The following is an 11,078-nucleotide window of genomic DNA, read 5'->3' as shown; positions in this document are numbered from 1 at the left end:
AAATTGGGGTTTTCTAATCTTTAAGAATATATCTGAAATAACTATATACTTTGTGATGTCTATACATACTTATATGTTAAATAATCTCAATAAAGTCCCTTTACATGGGTAGTGTGGAACATGTTTCTCAAACTAAGTCCAAGGGAAAAGTAGAGATGAGATGAGATGTTACTATGTTGTGTGCTCAGTCGCTCAGTCATGGTCAACTCTTTGTGACCCCATGGACTGTATGTAGCCTGCCAGGCTCCTCTGTCCATGGAATTCTCCAAGCAAGAATAATGGAATGGGTGGCCATTTCCTTCTCCAGTTACTATATTACTTTCACTCAAAGAAATTATCTGTTGAAGAAAGAAGCATTAGTTTAAGATGTGAGCATTTTCTATATTTCAAAATACCAAATAGTGTTTAAACATCTCTACTGGATGACTTGATGTGCTGAATTTTACAATTTGGTCCAACCTAGAAGAATTTTTTTTTTCCATATGACTTTTAGAGATTCTTTAACGTCCTTATTTCTCAAACTGTAGATGAGGGGGTTTAACATGGGAATCACAATGCCATAAAACATGGAGGCCACTTTCATATTCTCCTGGGAATTATTAGAATGAGGTTGTAAGTACATGTAAGAGAGGGTTCCATAGAAAATGGTGACTGCAGCCAGGTGGGAGGCACAGGTGGAGAAGGCTTTTTTCCTCCCTGTAGTAGAGGACATCTTTAGGATGGTAGTGATGATATTTCCATAGGAAAAGATGATAACCAACTCGGTAAATATTAAGTTAAATCCCACAAAGACAGCAAGTAGCATGATGTTGATGTCAATGTTGGAGCATGAAAGGGCAAGAATTGGAGGGACATCGCAGAAAAAGTGATTGATAGTATTACCCTTGCAAAAGGCCAGTGAAAATGTAAAACCTGTGTGCACAGATGCATTTATGAAGCCCATGATGTATGAACCAGCTACCAATGGGATGCAGACTCTTCGGGACATGACTGTGGGATAGTGAAGCGGGTTACAGATGGCCACATAACGGTCCACCGCCATAGTAGCAAGGAGGTAACAGTCACTGGTCGCAAATGTTGCATAAATCAATAACTGCATGACACAGCCCTTGAATGATATTAATTTGCTTCCTACTGTGAAGTTTTGCAGCATCTTGGGAGTGATAGCAGAAGTATAACAGATATCTACAAAAGCTAAATGTTGTAGGAAAAAGTACATTGGTGTTTGGAGTCTGGAATCTGTCTTGATGAGTAGGATCATTCCAATATTACCCACCATGGAGGTCACATAGATGACCAGAAATCCAGTGAAGAGGAAATACTGATACTTATATTGTGCACCAAATCCCAGTAGAAAGAATTCAGTCACTTCAGTGCTATTTCCTTCTGTCATGAGTAAAAAAGTCTAGAAAGGACCAAGATGAGGACCAAGAACAGACAAGAAATCTTTGTGATTTGTTGAGTAGTAAAAGGTCTTAACTCTTCATGTCACTTTGTAAAAAATAGATTTTTATGGCAATCACTCATAACAAGGTTTATTTCTTTCCAAATATTTCTTTCTATTTTCTTGATAAGAAACCACCACATAAAAGTAACATGTAAGCCTTGGATTCAGTTTTGAAACAAAGAAGTTTTCACAGACGAAGTTTCACTTCTAAAATCTGTGATTCTAGGAAACATAGATTAACATACATTTCAGATATCTAAAGTTTCGTAAAGCAATAGTCAAACATAATTACATACATTTTAAGCAACCTATAGTTTTCCTCAGCCATTTATCATTTAAACCTAGTTTTAGATCTCAAAATTAGTAGAATCTTAATTAGACAAAGAAATTTTTGAGATTTATTCATGACCATGTATGTTTGAGGCTCAGAAAATCTGTACCACTATTCTTACCATGCACTTCCCTATATATGATATTCTTCACAAGCCAGACAGTCCTCTCATTTCATATATATATCAGGGTAAAGGAGTCTCATGTAAATAACTCTAAGTCATCTATATACCTCCATACTTGAGGTGGCTAGTAAGGATGTGTTTAGTGTTAGGGGCTTCCATGGTGGCTCAGATGGTAAAGCATCTGCCTACAATGAGGGAGACCTGGGTTCAATCCTGGGGTCGGGAAGATCTCCTGGAGAAGGAAATGGCAATCCACTCCATGGATGGAGGAGCCTGGCAGGCTACAGTCCATGGGGTCGCAAAGAGTCAGACATGACTGAGCAACTTCACTTTCTTTAGTGTTAGGAATGTTACAGACTAAGCCTCTTACTGACATGAGCTCCTCTGAAGCTCCCATGTATGTTTGCTGAAATCTTTTGAGAAGTCAGCTCAGTGGGATAACTTTGTTGTAAGGACAAGAAACTATTCTCTTCAATTCACTGTTTAGAGTAGGCGGAGAATAGATAAGTTAGTGCAAGCTCCTCCCTCAGGTTAATCTGGTGTGAAATAGATGAAATGCAGCCCTTTTAAAGAAGCATCCAACCATAGATACAAGTATCTATTAGAGGAAGCTAGAATAGAGCAAGGGTCCACTTAATCTAGAATCTTGATAGGATAATTACTATTTCATTTACTATAACAACTTGACTTTCATCACTCTGAATTCAAGTGAAGTATAGATATGACATTAGTAAGACGCTTTTTCAAGAGCTAATGAAACTAGTCGAAGTCCCACCATTCTCATCTGACACAGAAAGTGAAAGTGAAGTCGCTCAGTCGTGTCCGACTCTTTGCGACCCGTGGACTGTAGACCACCAAGCTCCTCTGTCCATGGGGTTCTCCAGGCAAGAATACTGGAGTGAGTTGCCATTTCCTTCTCCAGGGGATCTTCCTGACCCAGGGATTGAACCCAGGTCTCCCACATTGCAGGCAGATGCTTTAACCTCTGCGCCAACAGGGAAGCCCTTAAAAACAAGAATATAGTCTCTCCTACAGACACAGAACTTCAGATCCAAGTACTAACATCAAAGATTTCAAAGGGAGGAAAGGAAGCCAGGTTGAAAGAAGAAGGGGGAGGAGGCGGGAGAGGGGGGCGAAAGGGGTGGCCTTACATATGTCTCCGGCCACCTACAGATATCCAGGCGTTATGGGACTTTCCCCTGTGCCTCCAGAGAAGGGAGGACTGGAACTCGGCCCTACCAGAAATCAGACCAGACCAGAACCAGAATTTGAGTTCTCTGCCAAGGGGTGATCAGTCTCTAATTCTCAGCTCAGCCTGAGGGCCCGTCGACCAGATTCCTGCGTCCAGGACTGTGGGACTAGAAAAATGGGGAAGGATAGGAAGCGTTAAGGAGAGGAAAGAGAGAGGGAAGGAGAGATAAGTCAATAAAGTCTCTTGTTCCTTACCCGTCGGGGCACTCTGGCCAGTTGTCTGTGTCAGGAGGAGGCCAGGGACAAAAGGGTCCCAGTTGCGGCCACTGGGTCTGGTCCATTGGCAGGCAAGCTGGCCCCTGAGTACCCCGAGTGGTCAGGATGTCAGTCTCAGCGAAAAAGAGTCCCCGCCAGAGTCGCCATTTGTTGCAGGAAGGCGGACCTCTTCCAGGGCCTGAAACTGGGCTCTTGTCTAACACTCGGAAATGAATTGTCTGAGGAGACACATGTGCTGACAAAGCAAGAGATTTTATAGAATGTGTATGCTAAGTTTGAGTTGTCTCAGCATGAAATTTTTTGCTTCATTTATGATGAAGGTCTTTGCTAATCAAATGATTGCTATGAAGAAAGGCCAACTGTTTGAGCAATTGGATGTGCTTAACCTCTGCTGGATCTCAGTGCTTCTGAGGATTCGTTTATGTTCAGCTTTGGGCTGTGGGAAGGAAACTGACAGATTTGAACTTGAATTTTTATCCTACCAATTAATAGAGAAAAAGGATATATCCCCCTTCAGCCTCAGTTCCTCTGCAACAAGGGTAATCCCAGAACTACTTAGAAGTTAATGATCTCCACTGAACCATCATTTACAAGAGCGAAAATTTGGAAATCAGGTTAACTAGCTCACATCAGATTCATATGATGGATCAGTACTCAGTCCTAAAAGGGTGAGATAAATATACACTCATAAAATTGTCCCTTTATATTATCAAGTGAGAAAAGTAAAATGTAGAGTAATAGGTAGAGTTTATAACCTTTTAAAAATCAAACTTTCTCTCATGCTTTCATTCTCTTTATTTCTTCAGGGAAAAAAGGTCAGGAAGAATACACAGCAAGCACTGAAAATATAAGTTTCAGTTAGGAAACAAAACTCTTTAATTTATCCATGGTTGTTGCATCGAATGAGAGAAAATCTCACTTAAACTTGTAAACTCAGCACTTTGCTTTCATTTTAAAAGGGGAAATTCATAACGTTGTTTTATAAATAAAGTGACTGTTTACATGTTATGGGTTTACTGATTAGCTAATGCTGAAGTCTGGCATTTTATATTTCATTTTCTGTCTTTTTCATTTCTGGTTTTGTTAATTTCCATATCTCTGGGCCACTTGAGCTTTTTTGAGAATTCTATTTTGACTTATCTATAGTTTTTTTTTTTTAATCACATATCACTGCATAACTTTTTTAGTGGCCACTCTAGAGGTTCTATTGTATGTACACACAGCTGCAGTTACATTTTACCAGTTTGAGCAAAATGTGGAGTACACTGAGAACAATATTAGTCAGTGTTAAACTTTTTGCTTCTATTGTCAAACATAATTTAGAAACCTCAATGTAAAGTAAATTGTATTTAACCATATTTGTGCTCTTTGCTTTCTTTTTTGTTGTTACAAGGTTTACTATTTAAACATGAAGTTAAAGAAATAATTTGTCAGGGTGGATGGAAACGCATAACACAATTAAATGCTGTGTCCCCAAACCTACTTCAAATGAAATGACATATGTATGTTTTAAGGAAAAGAAAAATTGTATACTTGTGCAAACATCAGACAAATGACAGACTGGCTAATCTTCATGTGTTAATAGCAGATAAAGGAGACTTTGTGGCATAGAAAGCTACCAAGGACAGTGAGAGACATCATGTAATGATAAATGGTAACCTACCAAGACGAAATAGCAATCCTAAGGGTTTTGTTGTTCTTTAGTTGCTAAGACATGTCCAACTCTTTTGCAACCCCATGGACTATAGACTACCAGACTCCTCTGTTCATGAGATTTCCCAGGCAAGAATACTGGACTGAATATTGCCACTTTATTTTCCAGGAGATATTCCAGACCCTGGGGTTGAACCTTTGCCTCCTGCATTGTGGGTGGATTCTGTACACCACAAGCCACCAAGGAAGCCATCCTAAGGGTATGGGCTCCAAACAAGAGAGCTACCATATATATGACGTGAAAACTGGTAGAAACGGAGGGAGAAATAGACAGGCACATAATTATAGTTGGGTACTTCAACATTTTTCTCCCAATGCTTGATAAAACTAGTCAGAAAGCAACAAGGATACAGAAAAACTCAATAATGACCCCAATTAACCAACTGAATGTAATAGATATTTACCAAACACTCCACCTAAAAGAGAATATACATTTTTTTCCAGCTCCGGAAGAATATATATGTATCATTCAATTATTTGTTCATTTGTATGCTTTCCCTGGCAATGCTCAGTCCAACTGAGTTCTTCCAGTCCACTTCCATTACATCAGTGGAAGTGAGGGAAGTCCTCCTGGTCCTGGGGTAGAGCACAGTGAAGTTCTGGCCCCTTTAATTCTGCCACTTTCTGCACACACTAGGATGATACATGGCTGATGTTGAAAATGGGATTACTTTGTTTTACTTACACCGATGCTGCTTCCACATTCTCTTTCTGCAACTGGTGGAGACTGACTGCTCACCACATCTCTCCATGTGGTTTCCTTCAATCTGGGAGCTTATAGCTGGGGCCTGAGGGATCTCTACTGGGTCCCTTGAGAACCTGAGCTTCCAGAGCTGTGACACAATTGAAACAACAACAACAGCAACAACATTCATTAGTTATTCTCTGATGGATAAAAGTTCATATTTCCCGAGGGGAGAAAATATGATTTTGTGTTACTGCCTTTTGGGATTTGGTTTCTTTGTTAAGAGCCCTGAGTGTTAGTTGCTCAGTCGTGCCTGGCTCTTTGCGACCCCATGGACTGCAGTCCACCAGGCTCTTCTCTCCATGGGATTTTCCAGGCAAGGATAATGGAGTGGGTTGTCATTTCCTTCTCCAGGGGATCTTCCCAACCCAGGGATCGAACCTGGGTCTCCTGCACTGCAGGCAGATTCTTTACCCACTGACTTACGAGGGAAGCCCCATTGTTGACAAATTATCATACCTCCCTTCCTTTTTCCCTCACTGGTTTTCCCTTCCTCCTTGTCTTCCTTCTCCCCCCTCCCTTGTTTCCTTTCCTTTCTTCCTTTCTCCCACCTGTCTCCTTGCCTTCCTTTTTTTGGGGTGGTGGTGGTGGTGGTGGTGAGGTGTATAATAAGCCATTCACATGGTTAAAAATGCAGATGTACCAAAGTGCATAGCATAAGACACCACTCCCCTCTATCCCTTGATTCCCAATCTCTAGTTTCCCTCCCTGGAGAACATCACTGTCCCTACTTCTTTATTGTTCCAGATTAGCCTTGCATTGCATTTGCAAACATATCAATATTATATTCTTTATTCCTCAGCTGTACAAATGAGTGTATCACTCACATTTTTCAGTGGCCTGCAGTTCACATAATATTTCTGGGTGATCTATATGGAAAGGGAAATCTCACTCTTACCCTGTTGTATAGTATTTCATGGGACAGCTGCATTGCTTAATATGTTTAACCAAACTCTCTTCCCTATTAGTAGATATTTAGATGGTTTCCAATCTTCTCTAAAAAACATACAATACATATATTAGTGTGCATAAGTGTGAACTATATCTCTAGGATTGAAAGATATTTAGGAGAAGAACCTCCAAGTCAAAGGGCATGAACACTATAAATGTTGATAGGTATTGCCCAAGTGTCCTTCAGAACAAGGTTCTGTCCATTTAAATCACATCTAGCAAATCTAAAGTGACTATTTCTGTATATCTTCTCTAACAAAATACTAAGAAATGTTATTAAACTTTGTCACTGCGATACGTAGAGAACAGTAGAATTTAGTTTTGTTTGCAGTTTTCCACTACAAACCAGACTGAGCAACTTTTTCAATGTCCAAGAAAGATTAGTATCTCCTTTTCTGTGAGTTATCTGTTTATATATGTTGCCCTGTTAAAAATTTTTGATTTTACGATGATGTTTGGAGTCAAGAACTCTTCCTTGTAAAATCTTCAAATATTTATTTCTCAATATTAACTATTTAATACTGTTGTTGTTCAGTTGCGGAGTCATGTCTGACTCTTTGTGACCCCATAGAGTGCCACATGCCAGGCCTCCCTGTCCCTCACCATCTCCCAGAACTCACTGAAGTCCATGTCCTCTGAATCGGTGATGCCATCCAACCATCTCATCCTCTGTTGCCCTCTTCTCCTTTTGCCTTCAATCTTTCCCAGCATCAGGGTCTTTTCCAATGGGTCTTTGTCTGATTCTGCCACTAGCTCTGTGATCTTGGGTGTGTTATTTACGTCCTGAGTCTTAACTTCCTCACTTGTAAAATGAGGACAATGAAAGTGCCTACTTCAGAAGGGTTGTGAAGGTTTAAATAAAATCAAGCTTGCAAAGCTCTTAATGCTCATTAGCTAGTCTTTAAACCCTTGCCTTCAGACAATTTACAGTTTGAGGCCATGGAAATGAAACTAACTTTCAAGACCAACATTGAGTGGCAAATACTGTGAACAGGAAGTCAGTTCAATTCAGTCTCTCAGTCGTGTCCAGCTCTTTGTGAGCCCATGAACCACAGCACACCAGGCCTCCCTGTCCATCACCAACTGGAAGAGCAGGGGGCAATCCAGGAGGATTTCCTGTAAGAGTGAGGTGTGTGCGGAGCACGTGGGAAGGGTGGGAAAGCAAATGGGACAACTTAAGGGGACTTGGAGGTGGGAATCAGATGGGTGTGCTTTTTGGACAGAGAGGAGTTTAGACTGCCCAGTGGGTAGGAAGAACTGCCAAGTGGTCCAGGAGATGGGGGATTATTGTGCCAACTCTGGGAGGTCCAGTGAGAATCTCGCAGGGCAGACACAGCCTGTGTGGGCAAGAGCCTCACAGTCCTAGAAACTGCTCATGGGCTCTGATTAAAACTTGGGTGCCCAGGGAAGCTGAAATGTTCTGCCTTTTTATCAAACCCCAATTGTATTTCTTGGGGCTGCTTAGTGGTGGGTCTCATCCCTGTGTCTCAGTTCTGTTTTACCAAGTGAGGAATCCTGTCCCCTCCCTCTCTTCCCTGGTCAGAAAAGCAACTGCAATAATTTTTCAGAGATTACTTTGTCAACCAAGGTCTGTCTAGTCAAGGCTATGGTTTTCCAGTAGTCATGTATGGATGTGAGAGTTGGGCTATAAAGAAAGCTGAGTGCCAAAGAATTGATGCTTTAGAACTGTGGTGTTGGAGAAGACTCTTGAGGGTCCCTTGGACTGCAAGGAGATCCAATCAGTCCATCCTAAAGGAAATTAGTCCTGAATATTTATTGGAAGGACTGATGCTAAAGCTGAAACTCCAGTACTTTGGCCACGTGATGTGAAGAGCTGACTCATTGGAAAAGACCCTGATGCTGGGAAAGATTGAGGGCAGGAGGAGTAGGGATGACAGGGGATGAGATGGTTGGATAGCATCACTGACTCAGTGGACATGAGTTTCATCATGGACATGAGTCCATCACTGACTCAACGGACATCACCAACTCCCAGGTGGACTCCGGGAGTTGGTGATGGACAGGGAGGCCTTGAGTGCTGCGGTTCATGGGATCGCAAAGAGTTGGACACGACTGAGCGACTGAACTGAACTGAACTGAACTGAATTGTGGGAAGACTGGTGTAACGTAACCCCTGCCCAGTGTGCAGACACTGAGCAGCGTCTTCTTGGCCAGATGGCACCCATTCCCAAGTGGGGCCCTTCTTGCCATAACATCAGCAAAATGCTTTCCATTATTCCTGGAATTGGAGGAGGGTTAACCTTCCACAAGCAGTGCTTCTCTCCTCATTCTGAGGAGATTATTATTACTACAAATAATTACAGGATAATTATTTTGTAATGATGACATATAACAACCCTGGAAATCAGATTATTCTTTCTCTCTAGCATTTGTTACTGGTGCTGTTTGTTGTTGTTAATGTTTGTGTTTCATGACTTTTCTGAATGAATCCTGTAAAAATTATATTCCTTTTCATGTATGCTCATTGCAGTGTCTCTGCTCTGTTACTTTAGTGGTCGGCTTGTAATTGGATAAAGATTTACTGAAATTCCTGGAAAAATCTCCCAGTCCTTACAACCAGCTCTGAGTGTATGTTGGGTTATGCAACCAACCCTCAGTAAAAGTAGTTTATAATGTCATCTTAGCCTTGACTTCCTGCTTAAGTATGGCTTTAGGATTAGCTAGAGTTCATGTCTAAGATTTTCCTAAGTCTTTCTTTTTTTTTTTTAAATATAAATTTATTTATTTTAGGTGGAGGTTAATTACTCTACAGTATTGTATTTGCTTTGTCACACATCAACATGACCACCACAGGTATACACGTGTTCCCCATCCTGAACCCCCCTCCCTCCTCCCTCCCTGTACCATCCCTCTGGGTCTTCTCGGTGCACCAGCCCGAAGCATCCAGTATCATGCATCGAACTTGGTCTGGCGATTCACCTCATACATGATATTATGCATATTTCAATGCCATTCTCCCAAATCATCCCACCCTCTCCTTCTCCCACAGAGTCCAAAAGACTGTTCTATACATTTGTGTCTCTTTTGTTGTCTCACATACAGGGTTATCATTACCATCTTTCTAAATTTCATATATATGCATTAGTGTACTGTATTGGTGTTTTTCTTCCTAAGTCTTTCTTGAAAATGAATGTAGCCCTGGGACAGCTCACAGTCCTACAAGACAAGATGGTCACAGTCTTGTAATTCTCAGGAATATATTGGAAGTTTTTCATACCCTTGTGAAAATTTCATTCTCTAGCTTTTGTTTTTAGGCTTTTTGGTTTTCCTATTGTTTGGCTCAACACTTAGCTACATCTGTAAGCAGCTGCAGCGTTAAAGTATGACTTCATATTTCTTTAAACAAATGCACTTGGGGGAAAGTCTCTTTACATTGAATGAACTTTCAGTTAGGTCAAATAATGATAGTTTTGCTAGGGAGGTCTTCCAGGGAGCAACCCTATGGGTAAAATATCACTATTATTAATCCATAGTTGGTTGAATCCACTAATTTAGAAACTGCAGACATGGAGGGGAGACCACAGAGTAGTTTTCAACACAATTTTTTTGAGAAGAATAATTTCATTATGAGATTGGTTAAGTATTATTGTTGAAAATCTGCTGATCATATATTTGTTGATTTATTTTTTCCCCTCTATATCTTTTCAACTTGAGAGAGTCAATTCCTAGGCAGGTTGATAAGAAGTCGGGGGGTCTCCAAGGAATGAGGGGTCTGGAATTCTCAATGAGGTGGAAAGGACAAACGTTTTTTCCCCCTACCTTCCTTAGTCTTAGTCACATAAAACGTTTTTATCTTTAAGCCTCCAACTGATAATTACACAACAAACAATTCAGTTTAAACTCTGTATTAAGGATTATATAACAACAATGTATCCTGTTTGAGGACAGTTTCTCCTTCCTGAAAACCTTCTGGCTAATCCTGTTATCTGAAAATGTAAATTACAGGAATGGGTCTAGTAAGATCCAGACATTCTTTTAATTTTTTGTAATAACTAATTAAAAAGTATACAACTCCCTTGCTAACACTAGCAATGCCATGTTAGCCATGCCGTGTGGGGCCACCCAAGACAGACGGGTCAGAGTGGAGAGTTCTGACAAAACGTGGTCCACTGGAGAAGGGAATGGCAAACCAATTCAGTATTCCTGCCTTGAGAACCCCATAAACAGTATGAAAAGCCAAAAATATAGGACACTGAAAGAGGAACTCCCCAGGGCAGTAGGTGCCCAATATACTACTGGAGATCAGTGGAGACAAAATTCCAGAAAGAACGAAGACAAG

At 40.8% G+C, this 11,078-nt stretch overlaps 1 protein-coding gene across 1 annotated transcript; it reads right to left on the bottom strand.

The window, feature by feature from the left end:
- Window positions 1-442: 442 nt before the first annotated feature.
- Window positions 443-1,393, bottom strand: OR5AK7 (olfactory receptor family 5 subfamily AK member 7). Its single transcript, NM_001390644.1, has one exon. It carries the CDS (start codon window positions 1,391-1,393, stop codon window positions 443-445), a length of 951 nt encoding a protein of 316 aa, NP_001377573.1.
- Between the last annotated feature and the right edge of the window lie 9,685 nt (window positions 1,394-11,078).

This window comes from Bos taurus, chromosome 15 (genome assembly GCF_002263795.3).
Source record: "Bos taurus isolate L1 Dominette 01449 registration number 42190680 breed Hereford chromosome 15, ARS-UCD2.0, whole genome shotgun sequence".
NCBI lineage: Eukaryota > Metazoa > Chordata > Mammalia > Artiodactyla > Bovidae > Bos > Bos taurus.
This window is presented reverse-complemented; position numbering and strand designations above follow the sequence as displayed.

Bases quoted from the DNA above. Each gene is read 5' to 3' on its own strand.
- OR5AK7 (NM_001390644.1), bottom strand. From the start codon at position 1,393: ATGACAGAAGGAAATAGCACTGAAGTGACTGAATTCTTTCTACTGGGA.